Genomic DNA, 20,995 nt, shown 5'->3' on the forward strand with positions numbered 1-20,995 from the left:
AAAAAAAACATTCTTTACCTAAGATTACATGGAGTGGAACAAAAAAATGTGGAAAACATACAAGTAATACTTACGCTGAATCTGACATTATTCTAAGCCATCCAGTTAATTGAAGAAGGAGTTCTAAGAATTCATAGTCAACCCTTCTTGCTCACACTTGGTACTTTCCACTTGTGATCCTTTCCAGGATCCCCAAACACGAACCAGATCCCCTTAGCTGACCACGAGCAAGGCTGCCAGCTGCTGAGCATCCAGACAGGCCACTCTCCCAGACACTGCGTGGACCTTGGCCCCTCCACTCTCCTCTTTGGGTCCGAGGCTGCAACTGAAGGAGCGCTATTAGGGTGATTTCTATACCGACTCCAAAAGTTGATGCTGGCTTCCGTCACCGATCTATATATTATTAGTTATATACTGTCCTATCATATAACTAGAGCAAATATGTATTTCAAATAGAGCTCAACACAGTACTAAGAGTGAGCGGCATTTTAAGAGGAAAAGCAAGCCATGTTGCAGCATACAGATAAACGATTCTTTCTGAAGTGAAGGCTTCGGGACTGCTGCTGCAAAGGAAACTTTTAAGTCCCTGACAGGAGTTTCTAAGAGCGGACGGAAGTCCTAGAACAATCTGTTCAAATACATTTTTATTGCCCTAAACCCCAAATGAAGACGAAGGGCAGAAGTTTTGCTGGAGGGCTTGTCTTTTGCCTGAAGATTTTCTGCTGGGAAGGCTAAGGGGTTCTCTTTAGGCTGAGATAACTAGTGGGTAACAAGTGGCCCAGGAGGTTAAACACCTGACCTTCCTCGGTCCCTCGGCTTCCCTCCCGGGAACCGCGGTGGCGGAGAAGTGCCGCGTGGGGCAGGACGCCTCTGCCCGCGGAGTTTTCGATTTCCACTTACCCTTCCCAGGCCTCTCCCACTTCCTTTCACCACCCGCCGCCTCCCACACCCCCACCCCGGGCCCTGCCGGTCCGCCAAGTCCGGGTCTCGGAGGCGAATTCCTGTGGGTCCCAGGAGCCCCAAGAGTTGGGAGCAAGACGGGAAATTGCAAAAGTCCTCACCCCTGTTCCCTCCCCCGTGGCTTTCCCGTAACTCCCGCCCCTAGGCGCTCACCCCGCAGCTGATTCATAGCCCGGGCGCGGGCGCCAGGCCGCCTCTGCGCGTCCACACCGACGTCCGCACCGGCGTCTACACCCGCACCTCCCCCTCCCCGCGCCGCCGCGGACTCGGCCCCGCTCGGAGCGCGACGCCGACGGCGTGAGTACCCCGGGGACGCCGGCGCCCCTTCTCGCGCGCCCCCCGCGCTGGGTCGCGCAGCCCGCGGCCCGCCTCCCCGGGTTACTGTGCCCACGGGCGACGGCGAAGACTCGGAAAACTTGGCACACGGTTCCCGGCGGGACGCGGCCGGAAGGGCGGCCGCCCGCCCTCGCTCCTCGGCGCCGCCGTGTGCCCGGGGGCTCGATCCACTCCCCGACGGTGCTTTTCGGGGTCCTCGCCGCTGGCCCTACCTGGTGCGTAACGCTGAAGAGTAATTTATTACGGAGCGCACACCGCAGGATTCCCCACACCTCCCTCCCTGCTTCTACGGCCACATCCTCAGCGGGTGGGTGAAAAGTTTGTTGGATTAAAATTCCCATTTGATGGACTCTTGTCTCCCTCTCAGCACTCTGCCGTGGTTGTTAGTTGCTGTCCCCCATCGCACCCACCCGAAGGAGCGGCCACCCCCGGGATCTCCCTCCTCCTCCGCCCTCACCCCCGCCCCGTCGGTGTTTAGACCTAGGAGCGGAGACGCTCGCGGGCAGGTGAGGAGAGGAAATCCCGGCGGTGACTCGGCGGTAGTGTCTGGGGCAGACTCCCCTATTGCTTATGTCTTTTGCGACGTGAATCCAAGTAGCATCTCGAGTTGGCTGGCTGCGCAGCAGGTGCCTGGCATTTGTAACAAACATCCCGTCCACTTTTTATAGACAAGGAACCAAGGCCTGAAGGGGTTCAGTGATTTGTAAACAACTTTATTCTCCAACTCAAGGACTCCAGTAAATGCGGGACCCTATGTAGGCAGGGAGAAGATGGAATTGAATGTAGTACATTTAATTCGAGTCAGAAGGGACTCGGGGAGGGGGGGAGGGAAGAGAGACACTTCCGGTCTTAGTCCTAGCTCTATAACTGACTTTGGGACTTGGATCAAATTACTTTTCTCCTCATAGTCTCAGTTTCCTTGTCCCATGATGATGGTTCATACTTACTATATACCAGGTAGTATTCTAAGTACTTTAGATATGTTAACTTACTTCAACTTGCCAGTGAGGTAGGTATTAGTATTGTCATCCTCATTTTATCAGTAAGGAAACTAAGGCCGAGAGAGGTTAAGTAACTTGTCCATGGCTACACAGCTATCAAGTGGCAGAGGCAGGATTTGGCTTTGGCGTTTCAGATCTGTGCTGTACCTCAAACTCTGAGACACATTTGGAGTAGGCCTGGGTGGTGCTTGATTATTGTCCTGCTTTGTCTCTCTCCTGGGCTGCTTTTAAAGGGACTCAGAGACCCGTGATGTTGAATGAACCGAAACAGTAAGAGTGACAAGGGATTCCCAATTTTGCATGCCTCAGAATCATTCCTGGAGCTTTGCAACACACCACTGGACCTCAATCACATCTTCCTATTCAGAATCTTCAGGAGGTGCTCAGTTTGGCCTCTTCCCTAGTAGCATTAAGAAATGCTGGGATGCCTCCAGTGGCAGGGAGCTCACCACCTAACATTTTGTTGCTGGACAGAGCTAATTCTCAACACTAACTTGCCTCCTTTTCACTTGGCCCCAGTTCTGCCTCTTGGTATCCCACCTGATGTGTCTAAGCCTTTCCTACCAAACGCAGCTTTGACAGAACAGGTTGGCCTGGGGTGTCCAGCTGGGGCTCTAGCCCCACTGGGAAACTGGGTCTCTTTCCCTCTACCTTTTTCTTTAACCTGAGCAGACAAAGGTTGCACGGAGGTTCCAGAGTCCTGTGATGTTACTTAAAATCCTCTGCTCCAGAGAAAAGGAACAAGTCAGGACAACCCATTATGGTTTTGAAAGAGGAGTCAGTGATAATGTGATCTGACAAGGGGAAGGGGTAGCTTTCCTTGTGGAACTGAAATGGGGTGTTGTCAGCTCTAGTGAAAGGAAATCTCAGTGACTGTTGTCATGCTCACAGGAACAGTGAGCACTGGCCTTCCTCTCCCTGGGGGAGGATGTCCTTCTTGATTTTAAAACAAAAAAAAAGGTGCGAAATGGGAAAAAAACATAAAACCAAACAGAAATATGCTAGAGAAAACCCTTCCTCCAAGCAGGCTTCCTTGTAGCTACAAAAGTTCCTTGACTTCATGGCCTGCCTTCCTTGTTTTAGTTCTACTTGTTCTTCAGCATATATTTACTCCAGGTTGTGTGTGTTTTATGTTTTAAATAATACAAGTGATACCTGAATATGTTCTCATTAAAGATTCAAATGACGTAACTGTATATTAAATGAAATTTAGGATTAAATTTAAATGCATTACTTCTTAGTCTCATTCAGAGAGGGAATGTTAAGTTTGGTAAATACCATTCCAAGAGTTTTTTCTTTTCTATATATTTGCGTAATATGTATAGATACATATGTTTTAAATATATAAATGAGGTCTTAACTATACATATTATTGTGCAATTTGCTTTCTTCATTAACCGGGTCTTAGAGATCTTTCCATGTCTGCATACCTGTTTTGTTTGTGGCTCTGTGGTATTCTAAAGTAGAAATAATATGATTTATCATCCTTTCCCTTCTTGATAGATATTGGGTTGCTTAAAATTATTTGGCATTAATAACAATGCTTCAGGGAATATTGTACATTCATCTTTGTGCTGAAGCGTGTGTGTTTCTGTGGACGAGAATTCTAGGAGAGGTATTCTTGTGTTGAAGGGTTTTTTCAATTTGATAGATACAGACATCTAAATTGCACCATTCCTTGCCCTTCCCCACCAAGATGTACCAGTTTAAACATGAGAATCCCTTACCCCTCATCCTTCCTAACATCAACTATTACCTTTATTTTTTAAATTAGTAAATCTGATAAATGAGTGAAACAAAATATTGCATTTTAATTTCCATGTTGCAGTTACTGTTGAGATTTAATATCTCTCTATATTATCGGCCATTTGTGTTCTGAGAATTATCTGTTCATGTCCGTTGCCCATTTTCCTACTGAGTTGTTTTTTTGTATTCCTATTTATTGCAGAAACTCTGCATTTTCTGGATCTTAATCCTTTTGTCTGTTATTGATGTTGCAAATATTTCTCCTAGTATAAAGCTTTTGTTTTTAATTATCTTTTGCCATACAGAAGTTTTAAATGTTTGTCTGATCAATTCTGCAAACCTTTTCCTTCATGATTTCTATGCTTCATCTAGCTTAGGAAGGTGTTTTTTTGTTTGTTTGTTTGTTTGTTTTTTTACCCAAACATTATTTTAAAAATTACGTTATTTTCTTCCAGTACTTTTATTATTTTGGCTTTTACACTTAACTCATTAAATCTTGAGGTAATTTTTGTATATGGTAAAAGGTAAGATATAATTTATTTTTTTTCTAAAGTTTTAGCCAGTTGACCCAACATCAGTTATTTAATAATTGTATCAGCCAGGGTTCTCTAAGGAAATGGAACTGACAGGAAATATCTAAATATTGTGAGATTTTTATAAAAATTGTCTCATGTGACTGCGGGGATGCACAAGTCCAAATTCTGTAGGGCAGGCTGCAAGCTGGGAACTCCGATGAAAGTTTTTGATCTATTCCCCAGGAAAAGCTGGATGGCTGGAGGAGAGATGAAAATTCTCTCTTCTGACTGCTGCAGTCATCACTTCTTTTAAATCCTTCAACAGATTGGATGAGAGTTCTCTCATTGTTGAAGGCAATCTCCTCAGCTGATTGTAGATGTAATCAGCCACAGATGCAATCAACTTATTGACAATTTAAGTCAAAGAAATGTCCTCACAGTAACAATCAAGCCAGTGCTTCCTTGACTAAACAACTGGACACTGTCACCTCACCAAAATGACACACAAACCTAACCATCACGAGTCCATCTTTTTTCCAGTTGATTTGAAGTTCTCTTTTTACCATAAAATAAATTCCTATTTATACATGGGTCTATTTTAGGATTCTATTCTGTTTGATTGAGATTTTTTGTCACTTCTTATGCCAATTCCACACTGTGTTAAATAACAAAGCTTTACGGTTTTTTTTTTAATGTCTAGTGGGATATACTTGGACTTGTTTCCAAAACCTTTTTTGTGTGTGTGATGATTCTTGTGTGTTTTCTTTCATGTAGACTTTCCAAACAGCTTGTCAAGTTTAATAAAATTCTGCTCGAAATTTTCTTAGGATTTTGTTGTTTATAATTGTTAGTAATTTTTTATGCCTTAAAATCCATTCTGTTATAGGCTTCACAAATTTGGAAAAGTGCTGGGCTTTGGGGACTGACCCACTTGGTTTCAAGTTCTGGCTTTCCTTCTGATTAAGTATGTCAACATAAACAAGTTACTTTTAACCTTTCTTATCCTTAATTTCCTCATGTATATATGGGGATAATAGTAGAATCTCTTTCATAGTGCTGTTGTAATTTCCTCATGTATATATGGGGATAATAGTAGAATCTCTTTCATAGTGCTGTTGTAATTTCCTCATGTATATATGGGGATAATACTAGAATCTCTTTCATAGTGCTGTTGTGAGGATTCAGTTAATAGATGCATCCAAATAACCTAGCCAAGCACCTGGTTGAGAGTTGGCTTTCAATACATGTTAGCTGAGCTTGTTTTCATATTTATCTTTATATTCCTACTGTGGGTTTGCAGAGTGCCTAATGTGTAGTAGGAACTAGTAAATATTTTCCCTTATTTATTGATAGTATGGTGGGAGACAAAAATACATAATAAATATTACATATAGCAGTGCTTCTCAAACTTTAAAGTGCATATGAATTGCCTGGGAATCTTGTTTAAATGCAGATTTTTATTCAGTAGGTCTGAAATGTGGCCTGAGATTTTTGTATTTCTAAAAAGCTATGAGGTAATATCAATACTGATGGTCCTTTGTCCACACTTGTAGTTTATTTCTTTACTGATATTTAAAATTATGCTGCTAGTGATAGTATTTCCTGTTTGCATAAATGTGATCGATAGGACTTATAAATTGCCTTCTTTTAATAATATATGCTAAAGATTATAGGTTGTTTTCATTTCCTTTTTTCTTTCCTATCTTTTTTTTTTTAAAGGAAAGAGGATTAGTGAGAGCATTAAGTGTATCAAGTTCTATTTTTGGATCTGATATCATTGAAGCAATTGTCTATATGGATTATTTAAAATTGTTGATTTAAGATGAAGACAGATAAAATATTTCCAGTTGGACTATTAAATCTAAAATCGGTGGAAAGAAAATCCCAAATTGCAAGTGGTTTAGCAAATAGAAAAATGTAAGACATGAGGAACACTTGGAAAAATGTAAAACAGAAAGAACTCTTTGAAAACATGGAATGAGGTTCCACTGTTTGAGAACATGATGTGTGCCAACTTTTGAGAAGATGTAAACCAAAAGAAGCCGGGCTTTCGAATGAGTCAATTTTTCACACACCTTGTTATCTCTGGGTTGCTTTTCTCTGCTCTTCAGTCTTCCTGCCAGGAAGCAAGTTAACTTCACATGTCTCAGTATGCCCGTCTTTTAGAAGGTATGGCAGTGTGTTTTTCTACCCAGGACTTGTGTTATTTTCTGTATTCGGAAATGCATTATTAAAGTACTTTTCACTCTCTCGGGACCTAAGAGGTCACATTTTTGTATAGAAACACATGACAACCTTGTAGCCTGATGTAATGCCCGAAAAATGCTGACCTGTTATTTGGTCTGTTTGACAGCCATGGGCTGGTTTTGAATCCCAAAAAAACTGTCAACTAGTTTAACCCTTGTCAACTAGTTTAACACTGTTGGGTTATATGGTTCAAGTGTGGAAATAATGGAATTGCCACTACTTGTACAAAATGGGATCCAATATTTTTAAAAGAAATGCATACCCGTTTTAAAGAACGCTATATGTTGCACAATTACACAACATAAAGCTATCTGTAGTTCCACTCATCCTGTCCACCTCCCTTCCCCCATCCCAGCTCCAAACTGATAACTGTTAATAGTTGGTTATGCCTTTTAGGTCTGTTGGATCCTTCAGGAAAAGGACACCAGGACTGAAATAGATATAGGAGAGATTTACTGAGGAAATTGTTTGTGAGGATTAAAGGGTAAAGGGAGCAGGAACAGGCAGGGAATGTGGGCCCTTGGACACAGTGCAGGTCTGACACCTATGAAAGGGGAGATGGAAGAAGGAAGTTTGGGGAGGAAGGGCTTCCAGTTGCAGTGTGATTCTGAAAAAGTCTTGGCCAGGGCAAAAGGGAAGTTGCCCGTTAGAGGGGTCCCATGCCAGGCAGAAATGGCTTGACTCAGTCATTGGCTGGCAGCAGCCTGGGGGGGCTGTGAGCTTAGACGTGAATATCCAGGGGATCCCGAGGTGCAGCAGCTGGAGGCTGTCAGTCAGCTCTGCTTCCTGCAGCAGGTTCTTTTGAAGGGAGCTCTGAGTGGCACTGCTGCATGGTTGCCACACTTCTCTTCCAGAAATGTTTTGGCGCATGTACTATTCTGCAGCTTGCTTTTTCACTTAATACCATTTGAACATTTTTCCCTGTCAGCACGTGCATCTATTTCATTTTTTAAAAAACAGTTACATAGAATGCCTTTGTAGGAATGCATCATAATTAAATTTTCTAATTTTTGATGAACATTTGGATTGTTTACATTTTCTTCCTCAATACAATGCTATGATGTGTATATGTATGTGTGTATATATATGTAATTTTAATAGATATTGCCAGATAGCTCAATAAATTTTGACAGGACATAATATATCCAAACTAGCACATACACTAACATTTTTTAAATTTTATGTAATCAGTATAGCAATCTTTATCTTTATTGCTGGTGTTTTTCAAACCATGTTAATAGAGATTATAAAAATATTCACCCATATTTTAATTTAGTACTTTTAATAGTTTTTTTCCTTTTATATCTTTGTTCATCTGACCTTTATTTTGCTAAAGGAATGAGGCAATAGCGATGATAAAATTAACATTAATTAAATTTACTATGTGTAAGTTCTTAAAGTCCTGTTTAATCCTCATGCCAATTCTGTTTGTTCTTTTTTAAAAGAAAAGAAATAGCCAAGAGCAGTTTCATTTGATTTTAGTATATACATAATACCCAGAGATTGATACCAATTCTATTTTATTCCCATTTTACAGAAAAGGAAATTGTGACCTACAGAAGAACAATTTATCCATGGTCATACAGTTATTAAGTGTCAGAGCAGAGGTTTAACCCTAAATGTCCAGGCTGTCCAGTACCGTTTTGGGGAAGAATCTATCTTTTTCCAGCTGATTTGAAATATCATGTTTGGCATATGTGAAATTCTTACATATAATTTGGATCCAGAATATTACTTAGATCTGGGTTTACATTCCTTTCTTTGGTGTCACATCATTAGAGACTCGGCTTTAATCCTAACTGCTGTCACAGATTCTAGGACTCTTTAACTGAACAGCGTTTAAAATAAAGATTTAAAAAAATAATAAACCAGCTGTGCCTGAGTGAATTCAGTCCCATAAATCATGATACATCTAATCTGGTAGAAACACTTAACCACTACCCACTGGGTAGGCTCAAAGGGAAGGGAAGAAGTGCTTTGGTGATGACTTGAGGAGGAAGAGGTGGTAGAACTGGCGTGAAAACCTTGTTGGTAATCAATCATGCTGTAACAGTGGCGCCCCCTTTCACAAGGCTCCTAAATACAAACTGCAGTTTAAAGAAGTAAATGTAGCTGAGTCAAGAAATGTAGGGACGCCTCCAAGAAGCAGCACGGAACTCTTTGTAATGCCTGCAATGAACTCTTTCACAAACTGCACACACCCAAGCAAGTGTCCTGAATGAACAGCCTCTTTCTTTAAAATAACATTTGCACATGACATCATCGTGCACCCAGCCAGTTTTGAAGAGTTTGGCAACCCACCCCATATTCCCGGGAAGTGAAGGATGATCATCATGCTTCTCATTTGCGGTGGGGAAACTTCCCAGCAGTAAATATTTCAGTAGTGACAGAACAAGAAGTGTGGGTAAAAAGGGCATATTTACACACTTTTCAAAAGTTGTGTTTATTACTCATGTAGTACTTACGCTGAGGGAGATTCAAGGGCATCTTCATTGAGAATGAGACTTTGCAAAATGATAGTATTTGAATAGGAAGTTCTACGAAATGAGTGGCAGTTTTACTTTCCTTCCTTCTTTCTTCTCCCCTGAGAAGGGGATGTCAATGAAAGGATATAAATAGGTAATATTTGGCATCAGAGTAGAAGAGCCTGAAAATAATCTATTTTAATTAAAATAAAATCAGAAAGCAAAGAAGGGAGAATGCAAGAAAATTGGTACAAATTTGTATTCCCTTACCAAATATTTTCTGGGTGGCAACTATGTTCTGGGACTGTGATAGACAGTGGGGAATAAGATACAGGCCTACCCTCCAGCAGCGCAGGCTAGTTGGAAATGATAGAGTTCTGAGAAATTGAGCAAAATAAAAGATTTGGGGAAAGGACAGAATAGTGTGGATGAGGCAGGAAAGAATCTTGTTGTTTCTGAATTCTGCTACTTCAAACTTGCTTACTTCCTTTCTTACTGGAAATTGGAAGCAGCGGTGCCCTCTACTGATAGTTGTGGAGACAGAAAGCCTGTGGAAAGAATGAGACGGTGGGTAGCCTTTTCCCTGTCAGAAGCAGAGCTGCAAAGTAAAAACCCACCCGCCTTCGTGGGCCTGAACAGCTGTGGGGGAGTGAGACGAGCAGCTGGCTGAAGCTGAGGGGGCTCGGCAGGTTCCCCCCAGCCTAGTCAGCACACACAGCTCTGATGCTTGAGGTAACCTAAGAGGCCTGGCCTAATCCTGGATTTCCATTTTAATCTGCATAAAGGGACATCCTGTAGGGTGTGGAGCTCCTTTCTCATACCTCCATCCTCAGACCTGCTCTCTTTTCTGTCTATACTCCCTCTCTGGCAATCTCCTCCAATCCTATGGCTTTAGATACTATCTGTGGGCACCAAGGACTCCCAAATTTATATCCCCAGCCAGGACCTCGGTTTCGAACCCCCAAGTATATCTGTAGCTGGCCACTTGGCATCTCCCCTTCTGATAGCAAATAAACATCTCAAACTTAACACGTTACAAACCAATTTGTCCCACAGAATCTGTCCCTCCCGCAGTGTTCTGCTGCTCCGCAAATGGTCATTCCATTCCCTCAGGAGCACAGGGCAGAGTTCTTGGAGCCATCCTTCACATCTCACTGTCTCACCGCCCTACATCCAGGCATCCCCTTTTGAAAGCTCTCCTGAAGTCCACCACTCCCCACCACTTCCACCGTCTCACCCTGGTCTGAGCCACCATCATCCTCACCTGGGTTGTTGCTGTAATCCTCTCTCCACTGCTCTCTCTCCTTCCACTTGTACCCCCTTCAGTCTCGTCTCATTACAGGTTCCTGTTAAAAAGGTCAGACCATTTTACTCTGCTCTGTAAAATCCTTCAGTGGCTCCCATCTCACTCAGAGTAAAAGCCAATGTTTAGAAAGTGGGTTCTCTGGTCTGCTCTCCCTCTAGGGTTCCTCTGATTTCATCCCCTATTACTCATCTCCACTCTCTCCACACTGGGCTCCCTGTTCCTTGAAGATGCCAGGCACGCTCCCATCTCAGGGTCTTCACACAGGGGTCTTCCTCACCTCCGGGTTTCTCACTGTGTAAAACAGAGTCACCCAGGAATTAGTTGGTCCCCTCGAAATAGGGTTATCTGAGGAGAATTTGTTTACAGAGTGTGGAGTAGGGGTCCCCACGGGTTAGTGCAGTCTCCTAGGGTGTGGTGGCAGCTGACTCAGTGTCTGTGAGTTTATGGGTGTCTGTGTTTTTCCACACAATGTCAGTCTCTGTGCCATCATGTCCCAAACGGGGCTGCCTGGTGGCCTTTTGAATGTTCTCCCATCACCTGACTCCTGCAAATTTTGATGCACTTTATTGATTTTGCCAGAAGGTTTTCAGATAAGAACTCAGACCTGTATTCCACCTGCAAGTGGGCCTTTGGTGGTTTGTGGCCTGAAATGTCAAGGGGGACGGTTGTCCAGTCAGATCCCTGGAAATAACCAATGTGCACATGCTCAGGCAGTGACCACCATATCACGATGGATGAAAGACAGTGAACCTGAGCAGCTGCTGGAGCACAGCGTCTCGGGTGCGCAACGTGTCGAGTGTGAGAGACAGTGGTGAAGGGCAGGGATTCCAGACAGGATTCCATCCTGGTGATTCTCAGATCACACCTTGTGATTCCTAGATCATAGAAATACATCTTCTGTAAATTCACCTATTTTTCCATTTAGTTACATGACAGTTTCTATTCTTTATTTTAATGTTTGGTTGCCCTTTATTGGCAGTTGGCTTCTAACATTTAGTTTTAAGTTTCTCTGCCCCTATGACTTGTCTAATTTTTATAATGTGTAAAATATTTGGTTTACTAAGAGAACTCCAAATTTATACAAACATTTTAAGTAGCCCTGTCTTAAAGAGAAAAATTGACAACATACACAAAGCCCTCTGAACAATCTGATTTAAATTTGTGGGATTTATTTTCCACGGTGGCACCTCCTGTTCCTCCGAGGATGTGAATCTAAGGAAGATGGAACTTTGTACTCCTAGAGGCCTGACAGGATGTTAAAATTTCACAGCGAGTGTCAGACATTTCACTTTTTTTCCCCATTGCTTCAGAGAAAGTATTTTTGCTTGAATTAGTTTTTCCTCTTGCCTTGACATTCAGTTGAAACAAGGTCCTGTTTGCAGTTATAAGTAGAGATTTGGGGGAGTATGAGTGACCCTGTTGGTAAAAAATAGAAAATATCAGAAAGCAGGGCTTAATAAGGGATATGAACAAAGGCTGTCATTTAATGTTGCATCTGCCTGAAGTCAGGCTCACCTGTAAGCAGGTTTCGCTCCCTTAAAGTAATTTATCAATATAGTTTACCCCTTTCCTGTCTTCACTCTCATTTCTATTTTACTTGTAAAGTACTATTAAAAAAAAATAAATAGAGGGCACGGGTAATGAAAATTGATCATGTGGTTCACTGAATTTCTAGCTTTTGATAAAGTCCTTGTGACTAGACAGAGGCAAAAATTGACTTTGAATAAATTGTTTCATTGTTCCTCTCTGTGGTGAGTCAGAGTTTGAAGTAGAAAAGTGAAATCTGACACTTCCCCTGACTAACACATTTATTATTAAATTAAGAATATATTAGCTTTCTTGAGGTCGTCTGGATGCCTTCTTTATGCCCTCAGATCGTCTGGAGGTCAAAGTACCTGATGAATCAGTGAAACTCTTTGGCTTGTAGTTAACGACTCTCTTCTAAGGCAAGGAGAACCGGAAATTATTTTGAACAATGAAAAACTGACCATCTGCTTTAGGTAGAATATGCAAATTTTTCCTAGGTTAAATTTTAAGGAGGGAGAGAGGGAAGAGTGAAGACCTCCCCCCCCCCATAAGTAATTACCTATATTTAGCTTTTTTGATACTACGGTATTTGTTCTTTTCTAAACAGAGTCAGATTTTTATATATAACTCTTGTTTCTCTGATTTTCTTTAAAACCAATTTTGCTTGATTTGAATAAATTGGTGTATGTGGTCAATTGCCACAAAACCCCAGTGGCATACAGTGGTAAGTGTTTATTGCTCTCACATCAGGGGTCAGCTGATCTTGGCCGAGGTTGCCTGGCTGCTGGCTGACCCAGCTCTGCCCCATGTGTCTCTCATTCTCCTCCTGGTTCAAGAGGGTAGCCCAGGAATGTCCTTTCCCTGGCAAAGGTGGAAGCACAGAAGACCAAGCAGAAACACACACGGTTCTCTTGAGGCCCAGGCTCCAAATTGAGGCACCATCCCTTCTTCCCCATTTATGTATGAGCCAAAGCAAGTCACATGGGGTGGGGAAGAGACAGACCCCAAAGTCACCACAAAGGACCTGGGTCCAGAGGGAAGAACAGGGCCCTTTCATGCCGTCATCTGCTCAAAGAAAATTAAATACAATTTCCCTTCTTGGTAATTTGTCTTTTTCAGAAAACCAGAACCTATGGCTGTCTTTGCAGGCCTTCAGACAACATTCCTCGTGGTGCTTCTGCTCCTGAGAACTTTCCAGAATAAGGGTAAGAAGTGGAAAGAACAGGAAAGAAAAAGCACAGAGGGGGAAAAAAAATGAAATTGATGCTTTGGAGAAAAGTAAAGCAATTCTTTTCTCTTTGGAAATTACCTGTAGTTGAGTAGCTCACCTGAGGAGATGTCAGCCTCTCAAAGCAAAGCTTGCCTTAGTCTTGACCCCCCTGACCTTGATGGCTCACCCTTAACCCTGATCTCCTGGTCAGGGCACTGGTTAGTAGGACCCTTGCGAGTGGAACTTACATTCAGTCCTGTAGAACTTCATAATTGACCTGTTTTACCTGGAGATCATCAGAGTAACTCCTACACCTTGCAAGGTAAAGACACAGGATATAGCAGACCAATATTGGTCCCTAGGTTAGGATAAGTTGTGCTATCCCTCAGCTACTTTCATTGAGAAGCTGTTAGCTACAAGACAATATGCTAAGTGCTGAAATGGTGTATGGATAAAGAAATATTATTTGTTACTTCTACTCCCCCAGTAATGGTATTTTGAGATAAATCAGTTTTATAAATAAGTTCAGTAAGAATTCAGTGCTTCTTAAATTTTTATGTATAATTGGATTATTACTTTAAGCCAGTGTGAAAGTAGATACTTAGACTTGAGAGAGGTTTTATTGTTTCATAGTTTCATTGCTTCAGCCATATGTTACAAAGCTTTACATTTTCCTCTTTCCATGTTTATTCTTTGTTGTAATCATAACATGGAGTACCTAGAGAAATTCCTCTAGAATTTCTCCTATTCTCTGAGAACTCCATGAAAAGATATTTAGAAATAGAAGATTTTGTTCTAATAGTATCTCTGTTCTCTATCTGATTCTCTTTAGGTCTGGGCTCATTTCTTTCAGGTTCAGGGAGGATGCTCCTTTTTTATGGCTTCTTAAAAATCATGATTTGATTGTTAATTTCTTCCATAATTTGTGGCTGGAGATGAGAATTAGGATTTCTCATTTGAGGTAGATATTCCCTCATTATATCTCCTACCTGCTAAAATGTTAGCACACTACAACGGGGCTGAGTGAGTAGCCTGGACATGAGAGTGTTTAGGCTCAGGGAGAGCTCCTGGTTCCCAGACAGACATGTCACCCTGGCTATCCAGGGAACCATAGGCATTTAACTCCAAGTTTTTGGCACAGCTCATTTCTCTAGTGGAGTCTCAGTTATTTGATCCAACAGCTATTTACCATATGTCTTCTACATATAAGACCCTCTGATCTCAGAGCAGGCCTTGCTGCTCACCCTTCCAGCTTCTCTTATTTAGATCAGACATACTTCTACCTGTGTTCCTATCCATCATCTCAGTTTCTCCTTCCACCTTTCTCTGCCAAGCATTCCTGGTAAGTAATCCTGCTTTGTCCCCACCTGCACAGTTTGGATTTCTTGTCTCATTTTCTGCTGCATCTGACCAAGTACATTCTAAACCTCTATTCAAACTAGTTGGCCTCCCAGATGATCAACCAGCCAGGCTCAGGTCTGAGGATTCATTTCAAAGGGCCTGGCCCAGCTTCTCCAGACCAACAAGACACAGCCAAAGCTCCAGTTAAACCTGCACATGTCTCCATCAGCCAGAGATCATGCTTGTAGCATTTTATTTTATTTTATTATTTTTATTGTGGTAGAACATACACAACAGAAAAATCATTTTAACTATTTTTAAGTGCATAATTCTGTGACATTAAGTACTATTGATAGTTATGTGACTTTCACACTACTTTCACATCTATTTTCAGAACACTTTGTTCATTCCAAACAGAAACTCACATTGTTACATATTTTTGATATATGTTTATATACATATAGAGGTAGAAATATATATTTTTTTTAATAAAAATGAAATTTTACTTTAAGTATCTTGGGTTTCTTTGTTATTTAAAACAAGTATACAACATATGATGAATGTTTTCCTTTGATATTAAATATTCTTCTAGAAGCAACATTCTTTTCAATGGCTGTATGGTATGTCATTTTATGAGTGGATGCAGATTATTTCCTTGTGTGGTATTCAGGCAGTCAGGGAAACAGGGTGGGGAAGGTAGAGGGAGGGTCCATAGTTCAAATCCTGGACTGTCTGATTTCCACTCCTGGAATTTTGGCCACACTCCACTGCAGCACTGTAAAAAGAGAGCTGGGCCAAGAGCCAAGAGTTTTGGTCTGGTTGGGAAAGCTACTTCCCTTTTTTTTTAAACCTCAGTTTCCTCATCTGGAAAGTAATGGGATTGGATTTAGTAATCTCTAAGGTCCCTTTCATATCTCTGACTTTACCTTGGTATTCCCATGGAAAACCTGGATTGCTTTTGACCAAATTATTTCTGACTAATGTATAGGTCATTCGAGACCTGAGTCACTCAATACAGCTGCTAACACATGCTAATACAAAGAGTTCTCCTTTTGTCTACAGTAGCTTTCTAGAGTTTCCAGAAATAAAGTTTACCATGGTAGCTTACTCATTCATTCAGCAGCCACTCATTGAGTAACTGCAACTGTGACAGGTGTGTTACTGGTCCTGGTTTCACTGAGCTAAGACTTAGTCCTGCCCTTGGTAAGCTGTCAGTCTACAGAGGGGAAAACTGAAACAGAATATTACAGTGTCTTAATTTCCTAGCTGCTATGACAAATATCAGACAATGAGTTTGACTAAGCAACAGGAATTTATTGGCTCATGGTTTCCTAGGTTAGAAGGCCTGCTTCTTCCTGGGGTCTGTAGCATCTACTCGTCACCAGTCCTTGGGTTCCTTGGCTTTCCCATCACATGGCAATGTCCTCTCCTTTCTCATCTAGGTCCCATTGACTTTTTTGGCTTCTAGCTGCTCCCCATGGTTTTCTCTCACTATTTCTGAATTTCTTCTCTTTATAAACAACTCCAGTAATCCAGATTAAGATCCAACCTTATTCAGTTGAGTCACACCTTAATTTAAAATAACATCTTCAGGAGATCCTATTTATAGTGGGTTCACCCCCATTTGAATGTGGATTAAGTCCCAGAACATGTCTAAATTTGGAGGGGTGGGGCATAACTCAAGCCACCACATACAATACAGTATGATCAGTGCTACAAAGTGGGGTTAGAAGGCAGCCACCGGGGAGGGAGAAGCCAGGAAGGACCCGTCTGTTGTCTGTCAGGCTCTTGATCCCTCAGCTTGCTCCTGGATCTCTGCAATCAGAGATCAACATCTGCTACGGACGAGGTGCTGTGCTAAGTTCTGGGGACAGGAATCCAGCCAAAGATGCATAAGGCTCAACTTCTGTCCTCCAGGAAATTTCCACCTACAGTGTGAGACTGACAACAACAAACTGCCATACAATGCAAAGTGAAACGAGAGCTAGGAAAGGATGGGATGATTTTGCAGGTGCTGTTGGCTCCATAATTATTTAAAAATTATTAAAAATATTTCTCCCTACTCTGTAAGGAATCTGCTCTTTCATCTTTCCAAACTTCCTTTTGGGAAACTTAAATCTTGGGCTTGGAAGAGTCACCCAGGGAGAGGTGAATAACATGGGCTGCTAATGAACTGAGAATTTCTATTCACAAAGAGGATAACAAAATCACTAACCAGATAACAACAGAAAATTAAAACCATATTTTGGGCTTTGTGTGTTCAGGAATTCCAACTTCATTTACCTTTGAGTGAATGAGATCTAAAATAATCCACTCTGCTTAAACTCTTGGTGGTAGTGAGAATGCCAATTTATTAATTTTTCAGTGGGAAATGTGGCAGGAAAGATAACTGGGGCCCAGCCTTTTGGCACCGATCCACTCAGAAGATGAAATTATGTATTTTGAAGGTGCTTTAGGATCCTTATAGTAGAAGGATATAAATATAGGATATGTAATTTTCAAAGTAATACCTGTTTTCAGTAGAACATTTACAAAATAAAGATAATTGTAAAGAAGAAAATTCAGAGTCAACTCCACCATCCAGAAATACCAACTATTAAACTTTTAGTTTATCTTCCCTTTATAGGTTTTTAAAATAACATTACTTAAAGAAAAAAAAATAGCAAGATAAAATGGTATGTTAACCAAGGAGATACTGGGCCATTTCTAAGTTCACTGTCCTCTGCAAATCTATTTCATGTTTGAATTCCTATTCTTACACAGACTGTAACATACCATTTCGTACCCTAATCTGACAGTCATCTCTAATTATTTCATAAGAGTTCATGTGTCTCTCCAACTGGGTTCTTTTTTTTGAGCTAGGCCCTTTTCATAGTTCTTTTGTTTCATGCCAAGTGCTTAGTATTTTGCTGGTCTCCTTCAAAGAGTTCAGTGAATTCTTGTCAGAGGGGTTTGAAGTGGAGTACAGTGAGTTATAAGAGATCTTGTCTAGGCATGGCGTGTGTTCTCACTTGATAGCCACTGAAATATCTATGAAATATTGACTTCCAAAAAGAAAACTTTCATGTTTGATCTCCAGAAACAATTATTTTTATAGCAAAAAGTCCTCTTTTTTTATTCAGCCAAACCAGTTAGGCTGTTCAATAAAGGATCTTTTTGTTTTGTCTAACCATTTATCAATTTATTAACTTGCCGTGTATGGTTGAGTAAGTCATTACATTCATCTAGGTCTCAACTTCTTCATCTAAGAGCATCCTTTCCTGCTCTCAAGGTATGTGATGCTAGGATGCATATGAGTATTTTTTCCAGGACTGAACAATGATGATATTGTATAGTTTATCTGCATGTATTCAATCATGCTCCCATTAAATGTTATTTCATGCCTTGTTTTGGTCTTTCAGTCTTGTCTGATCCTTTACCGTTGACTCCTGAATTACTTAACGTTTCCATCAATTCTGCACAGCAGTGTTTGAACTTGCAATGGAGTGTCCACAACCTTTCTCATCATCAGGAATTACAAATGATTTTTCAGATTGAGATCAGTAGAATTAAAACATCCAATATCATCTGGGTGGTAAGTGTGTTTTTGTTCTATGTTTTACAAATCCTTTTCTGATGCCGTGATTTATCTTCTATAACATTAAAAAAAAAAGCCCAGTATGTAAACATTTTAGAAGCGCAAAACAGGTTTCCTAAACAATCGCCTTTCTTTGACTTGAGTTAAAAGGATTCAGGACAAAGTAACATGACAACTTCAGTTTAGAAGATAGGGTGGGATGTGTTAAGAAAATAGATCATATTCTCAGTTCTGCTCTGTCACCCTTGAAGGGGGCTATTGGGTCTGTTCCCGTGAGTCCTGTGATTCCAGAGATCCATGGAGATCAACCATCTCACCTCTTCTCCCTCTCTTCTTTGTCCATCAGAGATTTCCCTAAACGCGATGTAATAATTTGCCAGTGCAGTTTCCTGTCAGTTACTTTGCTTACACTGTGCTGAAATGGAAGAGTATATATTACTGCTTTATATCCTAGCCAGCAAAGAGGTTTTCCAAGGGCCAGTGGGAGAGTAAACTAGCTGTGCCACTTGTTGCCTCACATGTGACCTTTTCTACAAGAAATTAAATTAATAAAATTCTTAATTTCACCCTCTTTTTGTCTTTGAATTATTTGGGGTAGATTCTTCACTTGTCTTGGTTCAGATATGGCTGTGTCTTTTTTGCCCATCTAGTGCATTGGAACACTTTAGTGGTTTCTTTCTAGTGCTATTTCTGGTAGTACGTGTGTATCGACTGTCAATAGTTGATACACACATGATGGTTAATCATTATCATGGGATGTTTTAGGGATAGTGGAATGTTTTCCCTGTGAAGGGGAACCTGAGAATTCTCCTGGAGGCAAGGGAAACCCAGGATACAATTGCTCGGCACCTTCATTAGCTCAGCCGGGGTCCACTCTTCTCTCGGGGTGAAGGCCTGTGTCCAGGGACCCACAATGCTTCGTTTCTTTAGTAAAGCATAAAGGTCGCTAATTTAAAGTCTCCAGTTACTTTCTAGGCTCTCCCATCCATTATGCATTTGAGCTCTGAGCAAGTGGCCTAAGTTAAATAGAATTCTGACTCTCTTGATTCAAGTCTAGTAGCAGGTCTGTAATTCTACCGCTCAACATGAGTTTCCCGCAGTGAGAGTTATGCTCTTATTTTAAACGATAGTGATGCTACGTGCAGCTGTTCACTCTCTACTATTAGCACATCTGTGGACCTCATACTGTTAAGTCTCATTTATGTATTTTTGTTGGACAAACTGGTTGGAAATAGAGAGCCCTGTAAAACATTTAGCAAAGTTCATATTGAGGCTTAGCAGTGCCCAAGACAAAGAGATTTTAGGGAAGTAAAAGGAATTTCGTAGAAATCTAGCACTTGGCACTATTAGAGAAAATAACATTAACCATAGAGCAATCTGATCTTTATTTTTCTGAAAGACGGTTTGTACCTGTTACCATATTTCATTCATGTAATAGTTCTCTTTCAGGGTCAAGCAGCTTGTGTAACTTACTAGGGCTTAAGATCCTTAGGGATAGAGTTTTGTCTTGTTCATTGTCTTGTCCTCCTCAATACTCAGCACAGGTGTGACTGCAACAGATAAGAAAACAGAGGGACAGAGAGATTTGTTGTCCTGCTCAAGATGACAGGGCCAGGGCAGCATCATCGGTTACCCCATTCCCTGACAGGGATGAGAGCCACACACAGCCCCCCAGGCCGTCAGTGGTCGTGTGTCCCACAGAACAGATGATGTCATGAGAAGCCCTTGTCTGAATCTCTCTGGCCTGAAGTTGAAGAGACTTAAGATCCAGCTCCAGTGAAGGAGGAGAGCACCGAGAAAGCTTTGTCTGTACTATCGTCACCCTCCTGCTGGGGCAGTTCCCTGTAATTCACACCTCCCTGGGCATCCTCACTCCTGCTGAAGGAGAGCAGTTTCCAGACTCAACATCCCAGCAGCACTGTGTTCCCAAACAAGCCAGAGGAGAAACATCTTGATCCAGGTGCTTGATCCAGGGGCACTGAACTTCCCCCTAGACAATGCCTGGGCAGCTGTCAGTCGTACTCCACAGTCCCACCCTGGGCCAAGGTTCTGCCCTTCCTTTCAGCCTCTTGCTTTCTGGTTTCAGAAATGATGTGGGTGTTGGGGGCAGAGGGAGGCAGAATGTGCTGAGCAGAGTAACAGCTCAGGCTTGGAAGGAGGCCTGGAGTGTGAGTCAGTGTTAAAGCCATGTTTCTGTAATGAGTCACTGGCCCCACTTGGACTTCTCTATAAATTTATGTGCCAATTTCTTGTGATTTACTAATGTCTGGGAGGGCCAAATAAAACTGGCCACTTCAATGAATGAAAACTGCCAAAGACAACTGGTCATATTTAGAAGAAAAAAAAAAAATCACTGAATTGATGTTTTCAATGAAAGTTTTATTGATTCCGTTTACAGGGCTTTCAAGACTAAAAAGCACAGTTGGCATTAGGCATAATTCATACAAATAGTGTCTGGGAAAAATAAAACCCACTGCATATTAATGAATTGATTGAGTAATTCAGCACATCCTAGTAGACTGTGGGCCTCAGCATAAGCATGGTACACATTGTGGGGATAGCAGTGGTGAGCACATTAGCATGAGTAATGACAGAAACACCTAAATAAGTGTATTCTAAATAAAATTTAAGTGCTGTGCAGGTCACGCACACATTGTTGTGGTTCCGGGGTAGGTCTTAGCTTTTCTGGTGACTTGAAGGAAGAGCTGTTTGGCCAAAATATGAATAAGGTTTGAAGTTAGCTTGGCAAGGAGAGTGGAGAAGA

The 20,995-nt window shown here is 41.5% G+C and overlaps 1 protein-coding gene across 9 annotated transcripts in view; it reads left to right on the top strand.

Moving 5' to 3' along the window:
* The first annotated feature begins 979 nt into the window (after positions 1–979).
* The window catches only part of OSMR (oncostatin M receptor), an 82,426-nt gene continuing 62,410 nt past the window's right edge, over positions 980–20,995 (top strand). For 2 of the 9 annotated variants that reach the window (XM_037798816.1, XM_037798817.1), the window contains exons 1-3: positions 1,002–1,603; positions 13,223–13,308; positions 18,056–18,228. In XM_037798816.1, the coding sequence (XP_037654744.1) occupies positions 13,236–13,308; positions 18,056–18,228 (246 nt within the window). In that variant the 5' untranslated portion in view covers positions 1,002–1,603; positions 13,223–13,235. Of the gene's footprint in view, positions 1,604–1,776; positions 1,803–13,222; positions 13,309–18,055; positions 18,229–20,995 lie in introns of those variants that run through there. The other 7 variants (XM_037798821.1, XR_005210902.1, XM_037798818.1 and 4 more) reach the window with 7 other exon arrangements.

Source organism: Choloepus didactylus, chromosome 11, assembly GCF_015220235.1.
Source record: "Choloepus didactylus isolate mChoDid1 chromosome 11, mChoDid1.pri, whole genome shotgun sequence".
In the NCBI taxonomy this organism is placed as follows: domain Eukaryota; kingdom Metazoa; phylum Chordata; class Mammalia; order Pilosa; family Megalonychidae; genus Choloepus; species Choloepus didactylus.